Below are 18,376 nucleotides of genomic sequence, written 5' to 3' on the forward strand. Positions count from 1 at the left end.
AGAATCTGTTTGCCTTCCTGCACGAGGGCCGTCTCACTGGACAGAGTGTTGTGGTGGTAGCCGCAGGTTTTCTGGGTACTTGTACTAGCAAAATGTGTTCCTGTGAACTTCGGAGAACAGCCCTTTCTGCCTGTTTGGGTCACTGAATATAGCAGTCTGTGGGTTGCAAGCCCATTAGCCCGAGAAACACATATGAAATGGAAAAGCAGCCCACTGAGCCCGTGAGACCGGAGCTGGCTTCTCCCAGGGGAGTCCGGCCCTCCGATGCGGCTGTGCGGACTTCCTGCCACGTTAATAACGGAAACACCGGGGCCCGTCCCTAACCCTGACCCTTCATCCCATCTGCTGGGTGCCTGGCGCCGGGGAGGACTGCCGTGCACAGGGATCTCTCCGGAGCTCTGGGGGTGCTGGTGCTGCCGCGACGTCGTACGCGTCGCGCCTGACGGCAGTTCAGCGCCGCAGTTTAATCGCTAGAGAAGACACCATTTTACGCCCTCATGGGTCACGCTTATTTGAACGATAGCGTGACTTTATTGAAGTGGTGTTATGGGGGCACCGAAAGTAGCCTTTTGAGATGCCGGACAAGGACTTTCCTACTCGGTCATTTCCGGCCACTCCTGCTCACAGAGGTCTGTGCCTCTGCTGGCGTCCCTGGCTGACCACGTACGTTTGCTGGACGCTTCAGAGAGGCTGGGATGACTTTGGAGGCGTCCGTTCTCTCTGCCCAAATTTTAAGCGAGCGGGAAATGGCCTCCCCAACGCCTTCTGAGGGGATGAGCAGGGTGTGCCGTGGCCCGGGGACCGGGATGGAGCGACCCTGCCCCGGGCGGGCCTCCTTAGAGCCGCGCCGGGCCCTCCCAGCCAGCCCAGAGCTCCCCGCTGTGTCTGCGCCGCCGCCTCCCGACCCAGTTGCATATCAGCTGCTGTTGTTCCCTTTTCGCAGCCCGACCTTTCCCAAAGACCTCTCCCCCCAGGCACAGCCCCCGCCCTTCACCCCCTTCCGCAGGCTTCGACTACACGCACGAGGCCGAGGCTGCGCACATGGCTGCCACGGCCATCCTGAACCTCTCCACGCGATGCTGGGAGATGCCCGAGAACCTCAGCACGAAGCCACAGGACCTGCCCAGCAAGGTGGGTGCGGCTCCTCCCAGGAACCCCCCGAGGAACCCCTCTGAGGCAGCCACAGGCTGGGGACTTTGCAGTCGGGACAACAAGCCCCCACGTGACATGTGTTTAGGACTCAGTGTCCACTGGACAATCATCATTCTTACCTTCTCCTCCTCTGGCTCGTGGCTCCTGTGACCGGAGGGGCTGCTGAGTCCGCTGTGAGAGCTCTGTGCGCTGTGCCTAAGTGGGACTGAATGGCTGCGCACACGCACGTTCCTCCGTGTTCCCCTGAGTCTGAGGGTCACGCACATATGTGTGGCCTCATGGTCTCCTGAAGCTGATGGTTGAGCACGGGTCCTTGTGTGATCACGGTCAGCGCGTCTCAGGGTTTGGTGATGCTCGCAGGACCTGGGGGAGAGTGACGGCCCCTCCGCGTCTGTGTCAGGAGTTGGCGAGTCAGGAATCCTGCTTCTCAGAGGCTCTTGTGCTCTGGTTTGGGCCTGTTTCCTCCCGAGGGAAACACTGTCCTGGGCTGTCTCTGACGCGGGTTCGTGGACCAGAAGTCACCCGAGGGGTGAAGTCTCTAGCACGGATTCTGCCTTTGTGGTTGCAGGCTGCGGACATCGAGGTGGATGAAAACGGGACCCTGGACCTGAGCATGCACAGACACCGCAAGCGCGACGGCACCTTCCCGGGAGGCGGCTCCGGCGTGAAGGCTCCCGATGCCTCCCCGCGCCAGAGCAGCGTCAGTGCCGCCCCGAGCAGCTCCGTGGCCTCGCCCCAGTGCAGCCAGGCCTCCCGCCAGGACCAGTGGGACCGGCCGCTGGACTACACCAAGCCCAGCCGCCCGCGAGAGGAGGAGCCCGAGGAGGTGGGTGTGGGGCCTCGGGCTCTCACGTCTCCGGGAGAGCTACTGGGGACCTGTCCCTGCACGCGGGGGGCCTGGCCACCCCTGGCCAGCGAGGACCCGGCCTGTCATCCTGGAGGGCTTTTCAGCCTGGGACCATGCTGTGGCATTGTCCCACCCGAGAGAGAGGTCATTGTCCTGCTTCCACGGACTTGGTGGTCAGCACCATCGTGGGCCCCCAGAAAGCGTGGGGAGAAGGAGGGCTTCTTTCACATCCATGCGACATGTTCGGGAACGGCTCCAAATTCCTGGGTTTTGTGGTCTCCCCCAACCCTGAATTCTGCCGCAGCCCTCCCGACCATCTGCGGGACATTCCAGCCACCCGGCTCCTTGGACAGAGGAGGCCGCAGGGTGGGCAGTGGCCTGAGTCCCAAGACCAGCACCACCTGTTAAAGAGCAGCAAGACAGGTGTCTTTGTCAGAGCTGCCGTCTGGGGACAGGGGAACCGCCCTTTCTAGCCACTCAACCCTCCTGAGAGTGGGACTGGTTGAAAGCTCTTCCCCACAGATGCATGCGTCCTGGTCGCAGAGTCTAGCTGCAGGGGTGGCGCAGACTCCCAGGGGCCTGCACCGTGTGGGTGGGCCGGCGGGTCCCCTCCTTCTCCCTCCCTGTCCCTGCCAGCACCGCCTCCCGCCAACCCCAGAAGGGCGGGGGCCGGTCCCTGTGGAGACCACCACTGGCTGCGGTTCCGTCCTCCCTCCCCCTGCGCCCTCTACACCCCTCCCCTGTGTCTGCGTCCCCGAGGGAGAGACTGGGCCCCCGGCTGAGGTCACTTGCACAGTCCCGTAGCTCTAACTTGGTGTTAGGCTCCAGGAGGGGGGCGCCTCTCAGACTGAGCCCTGAGTGGGACGGGCTGGCCTGGGCCGATCTCTGGGACTGTGTGTGGTTTTCTCCTTGGCCAGTGGGAGCCCAGGCTGAGGCCAGATGCGGCCCCCACGGGGGGACCCCCAGTACGGTCTGCCCTTACCTTGTTCCAGTCCTGCTCCAAGGTCTAAGCCCCCTTCCTGGTGACTGCAGCCCCTCGCTTTGCTCCTCCCCGCACCGTTCCATGAGTCCCGGCTCAGGCTGACACCCCTGGCTGCCTGGTCTCTCCCCATCTCCCTTCCACACCCTCTGAGCCCCCCAAGACTCAGAGGTCCTGAGGTCCTTGCCCACAGAGGCTGTCCCCACGGTCGTTCTCCCCCAGAGCCTCCGCTCATGCCCGGTCCCCCCTCCAGCTCCCTTCTGGACACGGTGGGTCACCCCCAGAAATGCCTCCCTCATCCAGGCCTTCCTGGCCCTTCCACCACAGCCCAGGACCCCTGACTCCGACTCCCCAGCTCTGCGCGAGGCTCCTTGGTTCATCCACACCCCCTCAGCCTCACCTCCCACCCTGGCCTCTGGCACGGCCAGGACAGTGTCCGTGCGCCTCGGGGACACCTCCCTTGCTGTGGAATGGCCCCCTCCCTGGGCTTCTGGGAAGCTGCCGTTTATCCTGGAGGCCTGGCTTACGTCCGGCTTGCTCAGGGGAGGGAACACTTGCCCGGTGCCTTGTGCAGTCACAGTCTCTGCAGCAGGAATCGCAAACCGCCCCCGCCCCCGCCCCGGCATGGACAAGCCTCACGGTCCGTCCCAGAGAGCCTCCGCTGCTCTGGGCTCTGCGCTCCAAGTCCCCAGAAATCCTGCAAGGGGCTGCTATTGTCTCAGGTTTGAGCGTGTACCACCCGGGCCCCACGAGGCTGAACCTTTGCTTGAGACGCACACGTGCCAGCCCCGGGATCTGGACGGTGAACCAGCACAGACACACTGCAGGGTGCTGGCCTTCTCGTCCTCCGTCCTTGCTCAGCCCTGGGTCCGTCGTGTCCTGCCCTCGGCTGGCTACGAACCCCTCTAGACCTAGACCTTGGGCTCGGGAGGGTCTTGCTGTGGCCGGGGCCTGGTGCTGGCCAGGGCGGGCACAGGGGGTCTCAAGGCCACGGCCTGTAAGTTATTGCTTGCACCGTGCTCTCACCGTCCTAGCATCTCGATGGGCATTGTTCGGTGGTAGCGTGTGTTGAGCCCCGAGGAGCTGTGCCACGTGTAGGTTCTTGTGTCTGGAAGGTGGCCCAGTAGCGGTCAGGTGGAAGGACACACAGGCCCGGGGCCGTGGGAGGGCGGCGGGCTGGCTGCCCTGGGCGGTACCCGGGCCTCGTTCCTGGGGTGGCGGGGCCCCTCTGGCTGGAGCGTGCAGCGCTCTAGCCCCTCAGGGCCCTGTCGTCTGTGTTTTCCGGGGAGTACGTGGGTCTTCCTCCCTCATCCAGAAGGCAGGAGCCTCGGGGAACTGTCTGTGCCAGCCCTGTTCGGAAGGGCCCCTCTGCCTCCGCCCCGGGTCGGGCACCCGGCCCCCCGCCAGCCGGTTAAAACGTCTCCCTGCTGGTCTTTTGCAGTCAGAGCCAGCAGCCCATTCTTTTGCTTCTTCTGAAGCAGATGACCAGGAAGTGTCAGAAGAGAGTTTTGAGGAGCGGAAGTACCCCGGGGAAGTTACCCTGACCAACTTTAAGATGAAGTTTCTCTCCAAGGACATAAAGAAGGAGCTGCTCACGTAAGTCCCCACCTGGGCCAAGGGGGCTCCTCGAGAGCCTTTGTAGTCTGGAAGAAAGCGTGCCCTGGTCTGAGTCCCTAGACCAGACATGCTCAGCCCCAGGCCTTGTCCCTGCCCCAGCTTAGCGCCGACCGTCCTCTTGGCCAGAGAGGCTGGGTGACCTGCATGACGACCCTCTTGAACCCGGCAGTGGGCGACAGGTTTCCCGTCATCTCTGCGCTGCACTGGGATCTAACACAACCTTCTAGAAAGAGCAAGGGAGAGCCCCTGTTCGGGCCCACAGAGCAGCGTGGGGGCTGAGGGAAGCAGACGCTCTCCCGAGCCACAGCCATCTGGCCTGGCTTACAGAGCCCACTGGCCTGCCCTGTGCTTCGGGACTCGGTGCCCTCGGCTCTGCCCGCCCAGCCGGCCCCTCGGAGCCGGTCCTCACAGGTTTCCAGCAGACGCTGCCGCACACGGGGGAAGCTGCCGGGTGACAGCGGTCTCCCCTCAGCTGGTGCCACCGCACAGCCTCTGGTCAACGCTCCTTGAGCCCCGCGTCTCTTGCAGGACGGTGGGAGGCTGTGGCTAGTGGCTGGGCCGCCGGGGACCCAGCCCTCCCCTGTGCCTGGTTTGTCCCCGGGCGTCCTCTTCAGCTGTCTGTGAACCAGGCCTGCAGCCTGCTCTTCCCGGGCTCTGGCCTGGGACGTTGTCCTCAGGGAGGGTCACGCCGCTGTAGGAAGGGACTGCCTGCACGTTCGCGGGCGCACCCGTGTGCGTACCGAGATGTCCCCGCTTCACGCTGAGCTGGAATTTGGTTCCTTTTTCCTCCCTGAGTTTAGTTGTTGGGGGAAGCTTGCCCGGGGCGGGGGGGAGTCTCCCCTTGGCTCGTGGGCGAGTCGAGGACAAGTGTCAGCCTCTCTCCCCCACGAGGCTTGCCCGGGGGGCAGGCCTGGCAGGTGCGCCTCGCTCTCTGCTCTGACACTCTTTTTCCTTTGTCCAGCTGCCCCACCCCTGGCTGTGACGGCAGCGGCCACATCACCGGGAACTATGCCTCTCACCGCAGGTTCGTCCCTGCTCGGGTCCAGGCTGGCCTGGGTGCTGTGTGGTGGGTCTTCCCCTCTCCTCCTCTGCTCCCCCTCTGGCTCACCCCAATATCCCATCTCTTCTCTTTCAGCCTCTCTGGTTGCCCTCTTGCTGACAAGAGCCTCAGAAACCTCATGGCTGCCCATTCTGCTGACCTCAAGTATGTCTGCCCTCCTGGCCTCCCATCTCTCGGGTGGCTCCCTTGCTTTGCTCTCTCCTTCCATGAGGCTCCAGCCAAAGTCGGCCTTCTCCAGGGCTCCAGCCCTCGGGAAGCCCCTCCCAGCAGCATGGGGCAGAGAGACAGGCCATGGAGGGGCCGACTCGCTTGCCTGGGGCTCCTGCTGCTGCTGCCTGTGTCTCTCTGCTCTGAGTGCTGCTGTCTGCCTGCCTGTCCCTTGCTGCGGGCTCCTGTGCCGCCCTCAGCCCTGCTGGCTGCCGTGAGGACGGAGGGCCAGAGGGCCTTGAGATGAGCAGGACCTGCCTCTGGCCCCTAGCGGGCCAGCCATCCTCCCTCTCCTGAGGACCCAGGATGGGGTTGTCCGGGCCTGCTCCTGTCACTGCCCTAGAGATGTGGGAGAATCCCAGAGCTGGCCTCGGCTTCTAGGCCTTGCAGTGGCTCCGCGAGCTTCAGGCTGTGTGGCTCCCGTGAAGGGATCTGGGTGCTGATGATGAGAGAGAAAACTCTTGGCCCTTCCCTGTTGCTGTGACCGCTGCAGCTGCTTCTGTCTTGGCGCCTGGTGATCCTCCCAGAGATGCCTCTCCACGCTCATCCCTTCTCTTTGCTGAGCACCCCCCCTTTCTGCTTCTCCTCCCCGTCCGTAACACACAGGCCGGCCAGGCCCTGTGGGTACCCACTAGCCTGCTTGACCACCCTGCTCAAATGCAATGCAAGCACCCAGAGGTTTCCCAGGTTTTCAGCATCTTCTTGGGGCTGGATTTGGGGGCTGTTGTTGTCTTAGGTTTTTGTGCATTCGGGTGAGCCGTGGCCTTGCCGCCACCGTGACCCTGAGCCAAGCAGTGCTGACCCTGGGCCCCCAGGCGGAGCAGAGGCTCAGGAGGGGGTCCTGCGCTTGTGCGCTCAGCTCACTCCCTCTCCAGGGGTGCGCGTTCCTCCCCGAGGCCTCCATATGGAGTGCTCTGAATCTAGGCTCATTCTGTCTGAGGCCAGAGGGGAGCCGGGGTCCTGGGGCCTCTAAGACGAGGGGCCGTTGCTGCCAAAGCTGATCTAGAAACAGGGCAGAAAGCTTTAGCTCTCTGGAGTGTCCCCATTCTGCCAGCCTCCTCTTTGTCACTCTGGGGAGGCGGTTCTGGTCCCCGGAGCCGGAAGCGTGTCATTGGCTGTTGTTACCAATGGGGCCTCCTGTTCTGGACAAGGTTCACCACCAGCGTCGCCCTTCGAAGAGTCACCAGCTGTAACGTGAACCTTTTCCAAGGCTCAGCTCATGGCACATTGACGCTCGTCCCCTTGCCGTGTCCAGCCCCAGATGTCTAGTTGAAACCATCCATCCTGTAGGCTCAGGACCCTCTTCCTGAACCTCCCCTCCCTTTCCTTCCTCTCTTCTCTTAACGTCTTTCCCACGCTCTTTTTTCCTGTTTCCTTTTCAGCTGAACAGTAATTAGCGCTCATGGTTTTCCAGGTTGAGGGCCTGAATGACTTCAGAGCTCTAGGACTTTCTTCCTGCAGAACAGGTGCTCGGGGCCTGGTCTGGGTCTGGAAACATGGCCTTCCAGCAGGGTTAGTGCTCGTTTATGACTAAGAGCCTGTGAGGAACCTTAACCCACACTTGCTTAGAAGTAGCAGCAAGAGGTCTTCCTCGTGTGGAAGCCAGTCCCTCATCAGCGTCGGCAAGGTCTGGGAAGGTGCCCTGACTGGCCCCAAGCTCCTCTCTGGACCCAGAGGTCTTTCTGCGGGAGTCAGTGCTGTCCTCTCAGGACACAGCGAGGGCTTGGCGCGGATGCGGGCAGGCCTCCAACGTGGTCCTGGCTGCTAGTGTTTCCCTCTCTTTCCTCCCGTCCAGTGGGCATCTCGTAGAGGCTGTTCCTGACCCGTCTTGTGGCCAAGATGGGGGAAGATGACCTGTCCCCAGAGAGGAAAAGCCCCTGCCTTGCAAACGGCTCCCTGGTGGCCTCCCTCTTGACAATGGGTGCAGAGACGGTCTCAGATCGTGTGTTTTCTGTGCTTTAATCGAATCCCAAGGGCATTTGCTCTTCCCTACCAAGTGCCCAGGGTGGTCAGGGGCTGGGGACGTTGCTGCCGTGGGCCGCTCAGCCCCGTCTATATGTGGGGACGTGAGGTGCAGTGCACATCCCCCGTAAGGCTGTGATGGGGGCTCTGGCAGGTGTGGGTGGCCTCCGCCCCACGGGAGAGGGTGGGGCTCCGAGACGAGGCCTGCTGCACGCCGCCAAGATGCAGAGTGCCCCTTAGACACCGGACCCGTCCTCTTGCTCAGATGATGCATTCAGAAGCAGATGGCGGGAGGGTTCCTGCAACTGGCCCGGGGTGCCCTCGGGGGCACAAGAGCAGCTGACGCAGCCAGCGCCCGGCATTCCCCGCTTCTCCAGCCGCACCTCGTCCTCTAGTGGTCACGCCTTTCGGGAAAAGCCACTGAATCGGGCCTTGGCAAGGAGTGCTGGTGCGCCCTGCCTGGAGAAGCTGTGCCTCCATGGGCGCCCTTGTGCTGGGGCCTGGCAGGGACGCTCCCCGTGTGCACGCTCTCCTCTGGCAGCCTTACTCACGGGGCCGTGGGGGCTCCTCCGGAGTCTGGCCCCGCACACAGGGCATCAAGGCCCGGGGCTGCTGAGGGTCCACCACCTGCGGCACGGACCTGAGTTCACCTTGTTTTCAGGAAGCCGGAAAGGAATGGAGCCCCAGGCGGCCACCAGAGCCCCTGCGAGCCCAGGACGGAGAAGCCCGCTCCTCAGTCTTGGCGCTTAGCCCTCCGGAGAGCAAGAACAGGGCTCTTGCCAGCGTGGGCCCTGAGGGTGGTCGGCAGGGCCTTCTGGGCTGAGGAGGGGCAGCAGGGCAGTGGCGGGGCCTTGGGCTCAGCGGAGAGTTGTGGGAGGCGTACCCCGATGCGCCTGAAGGACTCTGTGACTGCAGCAAGTAGCCAAGCCCAGTAGCTCGCTGGGACCTTGGAAGATGCAGAAACACAAAGTGGCCCAGCAGGAACCATGAACCAGTCGGGGTTTGTGCGAAAGGGCTGAAGCCCACCTGCACGGAGGTGCTGTGCGGTGTCTACTCTCATGCAAACACCCCCTTGATGTGATGTGGGAGGGTCGGGAGGTGAGCACCCTTGAGCAGACCAGGAGCCGCCATAACCTCATGGGGTTTGAGTCACCCCTGAATCCAACGGCAGGGCGACCGGACTGGCTGGCCTGCTGGCAGGCCAGGGGGCCTCCCACGTGTGGCCCACAGGACAGGGAAGAAGAGGAGGGCTTGAGACAGACAGTGGGGTTGGGGAAGGAGCTGGTGGGATGGACACGGCCCCCCTCTGTGTTGCTACACCAGCTCTGTGTGTCCTTGGATGGGAACGGGCAGTGCGGTCCTGCTGGGTTCTAGGAGGCAGCTGGAGAGCCGTGGCGGTGAGGGGTGGGGGCTTTGAGGAAGGGTGTGGGCATAGCACAGGGGCCCTAGGGCCAGAGAGCTCTGCTGACTGAGAGGCACACACCTGTGCACTGTTTCAGGGGACGCAAGTCCCCGTCCTCTCGGGGCCACTTTCATATTGAGAAACGGCCTCAGTTCCCACGGTTTCTTTTCTGTGTGAGGATGAGGACTGATCGGCGAGACTCCAGTTGTGAGCCCCAGGGTCCTGCCCGGTCCCGCAGGGTAGGAGCCGCACCTCCCACCGAACAAGGCACGGAGTGGTGGACCTGCCCCAGGGTTTCTGGTGGAGCCACGCGCAGAGCCCGGCAGCCCTCCCCACTGTGGCACCAGCAGAAAACCACTCATTCTTCTACCGTGGACTTTCAGGGAAAAGCAATTTTTAAAAGATGTTATTTATTTATTTGACAGACAGAGATCACAAGCAGGCAGAGAGGCAGGCAGAGAGAGAGAAGAGGAAGCAGGCTCCCTGCTGAGCAGAGAGCCCGATGTGGGGTTTGATCCCAGGACCCTGAGATCATGACCTGAGCTGAAGGCAGAGGCTTTAACCCACTGAGCCACCCAGGCGCCCCAGGGAAAAGCAATTTAAGAAAACTCATAGTTGTGTATTCAAGTATCATTTTCACTTTCCACGAGATACACGTGTCAAATACTCTGGTTGCACCAGGCTGGGCCTCCGTGTTGCGTGTCCCCTTCCTCACCCTCGGCCGGTGAGGATCAGCCTCCGGCCCTGCGGATTTGCACTCACGGAGACGTGTGGCTCTAGGTGATGGTGCCGTGGGTGGTGTGTCCTGGGTGCCCAGCAGACAGCAGTTCATTGGCGCAGGCAGCGGCCATCCTCCATGAAAACAACCCCTCTTCCTCCTGGTCACACCAAGGAAGGGAGCCCACCTTCGCTGTTAGGTTTGCCATTCTGAATGCTGTCTGAAGGCCCATATGTGTTCTGGAACCTTCTAGTCCAGCCTAGAACCCCTAGAAGGCCAGAGTGGGAGCCCATCTTTCCTGCAGTGGAGATGAGCTCCTGTCTTGGCCTCCTTGGACCCCTTGGGGAGACCGGGTGGCACCGTTCTGAAGGCCGGGCGTCATGGCAGCAGGCCGGCCGGGACACGCACGCCATTTCCGAGACCAGTGCTCAGGAGGCGGTGGGCCCGCTCGGGGACCGGGGGCAGAGGGGGCCCTTTTCTGGTCAGGCTCCCTCCCAGGCTCTGGTTCCAGCTCCTCTGTCCTCCACAGGTGCCCCACCCCCGGCTGTGACGGCTCCGGCCACATAACAGGGAACTACGCCTCACACAGAAGGTGAGCCGCGCCCCGGGGCGCCAGGACGGATGGAGTGTGGGGGGGTCTCCCGCGGACGAAGCTGCCATGCTCCCAGTGGGACAGTGACATTGCCGGCAGCTGGAGCCTGGCTCATCTCTGTCGTCTGAACTGACCTCCTGAAGCCTGCTCAGGCAGCCCTGTGCTGCCAGACCTAGGTGACACGGCCTGCCTCGGGCCCTGCCCTGGAGAGCGCTCCAGGACAGAAGCTCCCGGGGCACCCGCCAGTCCCAGAGCGAGAGCGGCGGGGCAGACGGGCTGAGAGGTTGCTGTTCTGGGACCACCGTGGCTTTTCTTCCTTTTTCAAATCTAGCTTGTCAGGCTGCCCTCGGGCCAAGAAAAGTGGAGCCAGGGTGACGCCCACGAAGGACGACAAGGAAGACCCCGAGCTGATGAAGTATGTTGGGGTCTCCTGACTCCCGTGGGGTTTGCAGAACTGGGAGGTTCCTGTCTGTTCCAATTGTGCGAAGCTCCTTCTGGGCTCCTGTTTCACGGACACGGCTGGCCAATGACGTGCCCGTTTTTCCAGAAGCTCTCCTGTGGTGTGTGTGGGCACCTGGCAAGCTGGAGCCGTGCGTGTTGTATCGAGGACACACACAGGCACTGCTCCTGTCTGCGCGCCTCACCTCTGGGGGGTCTGCTGGGCCAGGAGAGGCATAGGGCCCTGCTGCCCGTGGACCTGGGGGGCCGCCTGGACGCGGGCTCAGGGCATGGGGCAGCCGCACACGGTGCTCATGGGTACTGAGACCTGCCCCGCTGTGGTCCTCTGTGCAGGGAAACGACAGGTGCAGGGGTGGGGGAGGAGAGGGTGGTTAGAAGGATGATCAGTCTTCAGACCGGATGTGTCTGCGCACTCACACACCACGGCAGGGAGCCGGTATGGAAAGAAGGGTCCGAGGAGGGTCACCCTGAGCTGGGACCTTGACACTCCTATGAGGAGGACCAAGGACATCCTGGGCCTTACATGCTCAAAGTCCTTGATACCCACTGCTGGCCGTCTCCCTGGGGGCGCCTAACTTGTCATCAGGGGCTGGTGTGTGAACCCTGACTCCATGAGAGCCCCACTTGGCAGGGGCTTATGCTTGCAGAAGGGAACTTGCCCTCTGAGCCTCCCACTCTCCGGTAGGGGCAAGGCTGGGCCACAGGGGCACACAGAGTGACCCGTCATTCACATTTCCCAGGACTTTCAGAGCTGACAGTGGACAGAGCAGTCGGTCCCCTTGCCAGCTGAGGAGTGGAAGGGAGGGGTTCTGGCTGGTGCAGACCTTGGGGCTGGCTTGGTCAGGCCATAGCCAGGCAGGTGCACAGAAAGCCCAGCTGCCCGGTTGTGTTGCCTTTGGGCCAAGAGTAGCTGGATGGTCACCCCTGTGGAGGGAACAACCGGGACCAAGTCAGCGGCTCCTCCTTGGAGCTCAGCCCCGCTGCACCCAAACATCTGCTAGGCCACAGAGGATAGACCCGAGTGGCCAACACCACACCCTTCCCGGGGGCTGGCCCCACCAGCTGTTAGGCTGTGGCTTGTTTCTTTAATTGGTGTCTACAATGAACCTACAATGACACCAACTCAAAAATGCCAAGTATGTGGACACGTTGTCATGAACACAGCCACTAAACTGCTGGCACGAAGGAAGAGCATCTGTCTTTCTGGGAAGCCGTGTGAGCGCACGCCGCTCCGGGGGTGGACGGGGCCTGCCGGCGGTCGCGATAAGTGAGTGGTGCTACGTCTGCAGATGATGAAAGTCACGATCAGCATTTTTCAAGTTAACGGAAAAATGGTTTTCCTCCTGCTAATGTGCTGTCAACTCGGCGTCTTAAATAACAAGATTTCTGCAGCCAAGTGGAGAATATGACTTAGAAGCAGGTCAGCATTTACAGGACGGCCGGAAGTTGAGAATGGCTCCATGGCAAGGCGGAGAGGACCCCCTCCCCAGCCGCAAACCCTCACGGTATTCACAACTGAATGCCACCTTTAATCCGGTCCTGCAGCCCGACCGCTCTCCTGGGCAGGGGCTTGCTTCTGTCCCTGTGGAGGGCTGGTGGGGGAAGCGGTCCCTTCCAGGACGCTTGTGTCTGCACCATTTGAGATTACGTCCTGTCAGCACATGGAGGTAAATCCCTTCGGCCAAAACGACATCACTGGCTGTACAAGTCTGTGGATGTGCCAGAGTGGGGTTGTCATCGGGGGCTGGGGGAGAGCCCCCGCCCCTGCCACCGTCCCCAGCCACATCCGCAGCTGACAAAGAGGGGTCCTGGTGGTCCCACCGCCGGCTCAGCTGGGAGGCACAGAAGCTACCTGACCTGGTGCCCCACACGCATCTCGACGTGAGCTCACCTGGCAGCTCGGAAGGTCTGGACGCTGGATGTGGAGGGAAAGCGAAGCAGTTACAGTCGCCATGTCTGAAGCACTCACTGTGAAGGCATTCCCAGAATCTCTCCTGATGAGGAGGGTTAGGGTTTTGCAAAGAATATGAGTAAACAGAATTCACTCAACCGTGTGTTGTAGCCTCGAAGAGCAGCCTCTCAGCTGGTCTCCTGATGCTGTGCTCTGGGGGCTCCGAGCTGCGTCAGGGTCCCCTGGACCCCCACAGCTGGGCGGCGTCCAGGTGTGAGGGGCACACAGGGAGCGCAGCCTCCCTAAGCACCTTACTGGGCCCAAGGCAGTGTCTCTACTCTGGACTGATTGCTGAGACGACCACGGACCGGCTCTGTGGCCGTCCTGCCTGTCTGAGGCCCACGTGGCTGAGATGAAGAGGAGAGAGGGACGGGCACCAAGGAGGGAACAAGTAAGGACAGGCCCAGGAGGCTGGGAAAATGTCGACAGTGGTCACCTTGGGAGCGAGGCCACAGTGCAGGGGCCACTTCTGGGCAGCAAGGCGCTGTCCCCTCACCTGCTGTGGCAGGAGCTCTGGGATGGCCCATGCCCCCCAGAAGGCTTCCTGCCTTTCACTTTCCCACCCCAGGGACCACCATCTAAACTGGGGCAACATGTCCCTTTTCAGGGTCCTGTGTGTTTGACAGGCCTGCAGCCCCTAAGAAGTGGGTAAAACCAAATGGCCAATCACACAGGCCTCGTTTGCTGGAGGGAGAAAACGGAGAACTTGCAGGGGCAGGATCTCATCTTCAGCCAGTCGTGGGTTCCTAGGGGGTCCCAAGCTCAGAGCCCATAATCCTGAAATGCTGGTGCTCCGAAGGTTTGGCGGGGACTTCCTGGTTCCGGTCCCTCCCGAAGGCCAAGAGGTCGGACGCCCGGAGTCCCCCGCATTAGCCCGTTTTCTGTGGTGCCCGGATCCCGACGGCAGCATGGCGGGGGGTGGGAGGGTGGGTGGTGGTGTTCACTCTGAACCTTCTCCAGTTACCTTACCGGTTCCCGGGGCCTGTGTTATTTCCTCAACGGCTTCTCTCCTTGTCCCGGAACAGCCTGAACAAGAGAAAATGCCATTCCAAGCCGGCTTCGGGCAGGAGTCACGACGGAATGTCTGAACTGAGTCTTTCTTGCATGAGCCCGGTGGCCTGGCTTCTTCCTTCCAGAACACACATTTCAGATGTGGCAAAGCAAAGCAGGGACATCTGTGGGCATCATGCCACAACAGTCTCATTCTGGGATGCCGTGGTGTGAGGGGTCCCAGCTGTCCCCACACTGCGTGGCTGCAGGTGCACTTGTGACCTTCTGGGATCCCCAGGACCCCCCGGTGCTGTGCCTGGTGCAACCCCCAGGAGTGGCCTCCACGTTGGTGGTGTGATGTAGACTTGACGTGGCAGCAAGGTCCAGGTGTAGACCCAGAGGCTCCAGAGAGCTAGCCCAGGGCCCAGGGGCATCGCGCCTCCCGGGCACTGGGGAGAGAGGGTCGCTGGTCACCTTCCAGGGGTGCAGGGGCATGAGGTTGCCGCTGGAGGGGGAACATGGCCCCTGCTGCTTTCGTGTCTGGTTGGGATGGCTTCGGGAATCGCTCGGACAGTGGGAGTTTATCCAGGAGACCCGGCAGTCTCAGCGTCCGGCTCGGGAGAGTCTCTGGGCTTTCCCCCCTTTTCCGGTCCCCTGTGCTCACCTCTGACCCTTTCGTGCCAGGTGCCCTGTTCCCGGCTGTGTGGGGCTTGGTCACATCAGTGGCAAATACGCATCCCACAGAAGCGCATCTGGCTGCCCATTGGCTGCTCGGAGGCAGAAAGAGGGTTCCCTTAATGGCTCCCCCTTTTCCTGGAGATCACTGAAGAACGAGGGGCCTACTTGCCCCACTCCGGGCTGTGACGGCTCCGGCCACGCCAACGGTAGCTTCCTCACCCACAGGAGGTAATGACCCCACACATCCTGGGTCTCGTCGGGGAGGCTCCTCGGGACAGGCCAGACGAGGGCTCGGCTGTGGCCTACAGTTTCTCCAGGGAAAAGCAAGGCCCAGCCTGGTAGCCGACTGGGGAAAGCCATGGACGATGTGTTGGGGCCAGGCCGTGGTGTTTGTGACACGTGTCACCCCATGAGGCTGCAGTCAGGAGACCCCTGGCCCCATCCCAGTAGCGTCCCTCCAGCAAGAGCAAGCGGAGCCCTGAGTCTGGTGTGCACGTTCTGGAAACAGGCCGCTGGCTTCTCATGAGAGGCTCTGTCGTTCGTCATGCCCCTCCCGCTGGGGCCTCTTCTTGGAACTTTGGGTTGAGGCCTCTGCCTGCTGTGGAAGGGACATGGTGACAGGAGATCTCCCTGCTGGGCACTCGCTTGTCCCCCAATACTGCTCCAGGGCTGGGGGGCCTCAGAGCCCCCATTCTCCTCCTCTGGGTGCCAGGCAGCTGAGGTGTTGACCGAGGTGCAAGGGATTCCCACACAGAAACCTTCTTTGTCTTTCTTTCGTTCTGCCCTTGTCTCTTCACCTAGAAGATTAATTAGCTCATTCGTTCCACAAGCCTTCACTGGGGGTCCATACCAGGCCCAGGCCCTTAGACAGAGCCGAGAACAAGGGTGGATTTGGGCCAGGCAGGTGGGACAACGATTCTAAGTGAACGATTGAGCGAGGACGGGGGACGGCGGAAGGGGGAGGTGCTGTGGGGAGGGTGGTGGCCTGGAAGACGGAGGAAGGCCGCTGAGAAGGGGATAAGGAGCTGGCCCCACACCATCTGGGGACGAGCCTTTAGGGCTGTGGCCAGAGCTGGGAAAGGCCTGGACTGCTGAATAGGCAGCTTGGGGGCTGGAGCCAGGGAGCAGAGAAACAAAGGAAGTAACTGAGAAAGTTCCAAGCCAGGAGCCTACCAGGCTGCCAGCCAGCAAGGACTGGGCTTTCATGTTGATGTGTCCTCTTGACTGGACCTTGGCGTGTGACTTTGCACTGGTTTTTGGCGTGTGACCTTTGCTTCTAGCTTATCTGGCTGTCCCAGAGCGACCTTTGCTGGAAAGAAGGGGAAGGTCTCAGGGGATGAGGGTCTCAGCACGAAGTTCAAGACGAGTGACGGTAAGTCCCTGCAGCTCCTCTGAGGAACCTCCGCGGCCTGGGGAAGGGGTGGTGCTGGTGGGAAGGCTAGGGAGGCAGAGCCCCTCATGGAAGGAGTGGAGACAGACTCCAGCTTCAGCTCCGAACCCCTGGCTGCCTGGAGTCTGGGCTCCTGACCCTCACGTGGCATGCTTGCTCTCACCTGGGTATTGTTAGTGTTGGCATCAGAGAACCCTGACAGCAGAAGCCACGTTCTTGGGGTTTGTGGAGTTGTGAACTTGGTTTCAAGGAAGAGGGAAGCTGAGGAAATTCAGCACCACCTGGGAAACTTCCATCTTCCTCTTAGCGATTAATACCGACAGATTTATACTCTCCTACCCATCACCTAGGGTCAGGGGGCAAATGTAGACACGTGGGCACTAGTCTCCAAGACCAACTTTTCCAGCATGACATGTGTGATATGAGGTGCCCAGCATGCTAGGCCAGTCGCCTCTGCTTGGAGAGGGTCCTTGGTTCCACCTAGAAAACAGGCCTCCACTGCACCCCCACATGCTGGCCTGGGTGAAAAGCCAAGAGCCACAACCAAGGTTTCTCTCTGGAGCAGTACTGGAGAATGATGAGGAGATCAAGCAGCTGAATCAGGAGATTCGTGATCTGAACGAGTCCAACTCTGAGATGGAGGCCGCCATGGTGCAGCTGCAGTCCCAGGTGGGTGGCACAAATGCAGGCCCACGTGCAGTCCCAGGTGCAGTCCCAGGTGGGTGGCGCAGCTGCAATCCCAGGTGCAGTCCCAGGTGGGTGGCGCAGCTGCAATCCCAGGTGCATTCCCAGGTGCAGTCCCAGGTGGGTGGTGCAGCTGCAATCCCAGGTGCAGTCCCAGGTGGGTGGCGCAGCTGCAATCCCAGGTGCATTCCCAGGTGCAGTCCCAGGTGGGTGGCGCAGCTGCAATCCCAGGTGCATTCCCAGGTGCAGTCCCAGGTGGGTGGCGCAGCTGCAATCCCAGGTGCAATCCCAGGTGTAGTCCCAGGTGGGTGGCACAGCTGCAATCCCAGGTACAATCCCAAGTGCAGTCCCAGGTGGGTGGTGCAGCTGCAATCCCAGGTGGGTGGTGCAGCTGCAATCCCAGGTGCAATCCCAGGTGCAGTCCCAGGTGGGTGGTGCAGCTGCAATCCCAGGTGCAATCCCAGGTGCAGTCCCAGGTGGGTGGCGCAGCTGCAATCCCAGGTGCAGTCCCAGGTAGGTGGTGCAGCTGCAATCCCAGGTACAGTCCCAGGTACAATCCCAGGTGGGTGGCGCAGCTGCAATCCCAGGTGCAGTCCCAGGTGGGTGGTGTTGCCCACCTGCCTCCCCCTCAACCCAAGGGGTCCTTGTCCTCAGCCTCCTCTTCCATGAGGTAGGAGAGCTGAGCTCCTCATCAAGGTCACTGTTAGGCTCAGGGACACTCAGAACAAGCCACACTTCAGTAGCTCTTCCAGCAGTAGGGGTCCTGAGGTGCCCATGCTGGGGGTCCCGTCAGGGTTAGTGGTCCCATCAGAGTTGGCTGCTGACCCTGGCAATAGGAGTAGTGTCATGGGTTGGGTTCCGAGGGCTGGGCCAGGGCCTGAATCTGCCCCAAGACTGCCATATAGCAGCCTAGCGACCTGGCAAACCTGTTATCAGTCTGTACCTTGACGTCCTTACTGGTAGAATGGAGGTCATAATAGAAATCAGCTCCGTGAGGTTGTTGGAAGAGAAATGCGTTTCTATTGGAATGTGTCTGTCCCCAAAAGAGTCACTATTGCTGTGTGATAAGGTTACAAATTACTTCGAGTATGTGCAGCGTATCTCTGTGATTTCCCCCAAATGAACATTGGCCATCAGAAAAAAAAAAAAAAAAAGCAATGAGGTTCTTATTTTGGAAAGAAGCCCCATCCTTAGCTGTTGAAAAGGGGCGCAGAGAAGACCTGGGGGCACAGAAGGAGGGGCCCCACATAGCTCTGTCCCCTATGGCAGTGACAGAGGGACAAGGAGGGGACCCGACCCTGCAGGATCTGAGGGCAGAAAGGACAGATGGGAAGGTGGGGAGGTCCCTTCCCAGAGGCTGCAGTGGGACATACTGGAGGCCCACGTGTATTGTTATGCTGTTCCTTCTTCTACTGGCCAAGAGGCTTTTATGCTGGACTTGGAAGCCTAGATAAAAATAGCATCATCCCATAGAGATCAGGAAGGATTTTCGTTCTGCCATGCATCATTTCCCCTCGGGCTCACAGGCAGTAGAAGCAGGAGTTCCTGGGGCATCTCTGGGTGCTGAGACACATCACTGTGGACCTCTGTCTCTCACTGCTCTCTCTTCCCAAAGCAACCTTGGGGGCAGCTCCTCTGATTTCATCTCTTTTCCTTTCCTTTCTTTTCTTTTTTTTTTGTCTTTCTTT

The 18,376-nt window shown here is 61.1% G+C and overlaps 1 protein-coding gene across 10 annotated transcripts in view; it reads left to right on the top strand.

Annotated features, from left to right (window-relative positions):
* Positions 1-18,376, top strand: part of MYT1 (myelin transcription factor 1) — a 59,673-nt gene that overhangs the window by 39,539 nt on the left and 1,758 nt on the right. For 5 of the 10 annotated variants that reach the window (XM_045980210.1, XM_045980212.1, XM_045980211.1 and 2 more), the window contains 10 exons: positions 944-1,131; positions 1,721-1,978; positions 4,420-4,574; positions 5,557-5,619; positions 5,731-5,799; positions 10,474-10,536; positions 10,868-10,951; positions 14,621-14,842; positions 15,895-15,986; positions 16,570-16,673. In XM_045980210.1, the coding sequence (XP_045836166.1) occupies positions 944-1,131; positions 1,721-1,978; positions 4,420-4,574; positions 5,557-5,619; positions 5,731-5,799; positions 10,474-10,536; positions 10,868-10,951; positions 14,621-14,842; positions 15,895-15,986; positions 16,570-16,673 (1,298 nt within the window). Of the gene's footprint in view, positions 1-943; positions 1,132-1,720; positions 1,979-4,419; positions 4,575-5,556; positions 5,662-5,730; positions 5,800-10,473; positions 10,537-10,867; positions 10,952-14,620; positions 14,843-15,894; positions 15,987-16,569; positions 16,674-18,376 lie in introns of all 10 variants that reach the window. The other 5 variants (XM_045980215.1, XM_045980220.1, XM_045980214.1 and 2 more) reach the window with 4 other exon arrangements.

This window comes from Meles meles, chromosome 16 (assembly GCF_922984935.1).
Source record: "Meles meles chromosome 16, mMelMel3.1 paternal haplotype, whole genome shotgun sequence".
NCBI classification, from domain to species: Eukaryota; Metazoa; Chordata; class Mammalia; order Carnivora; family Mustelidae; genus Meles; species Meles meles.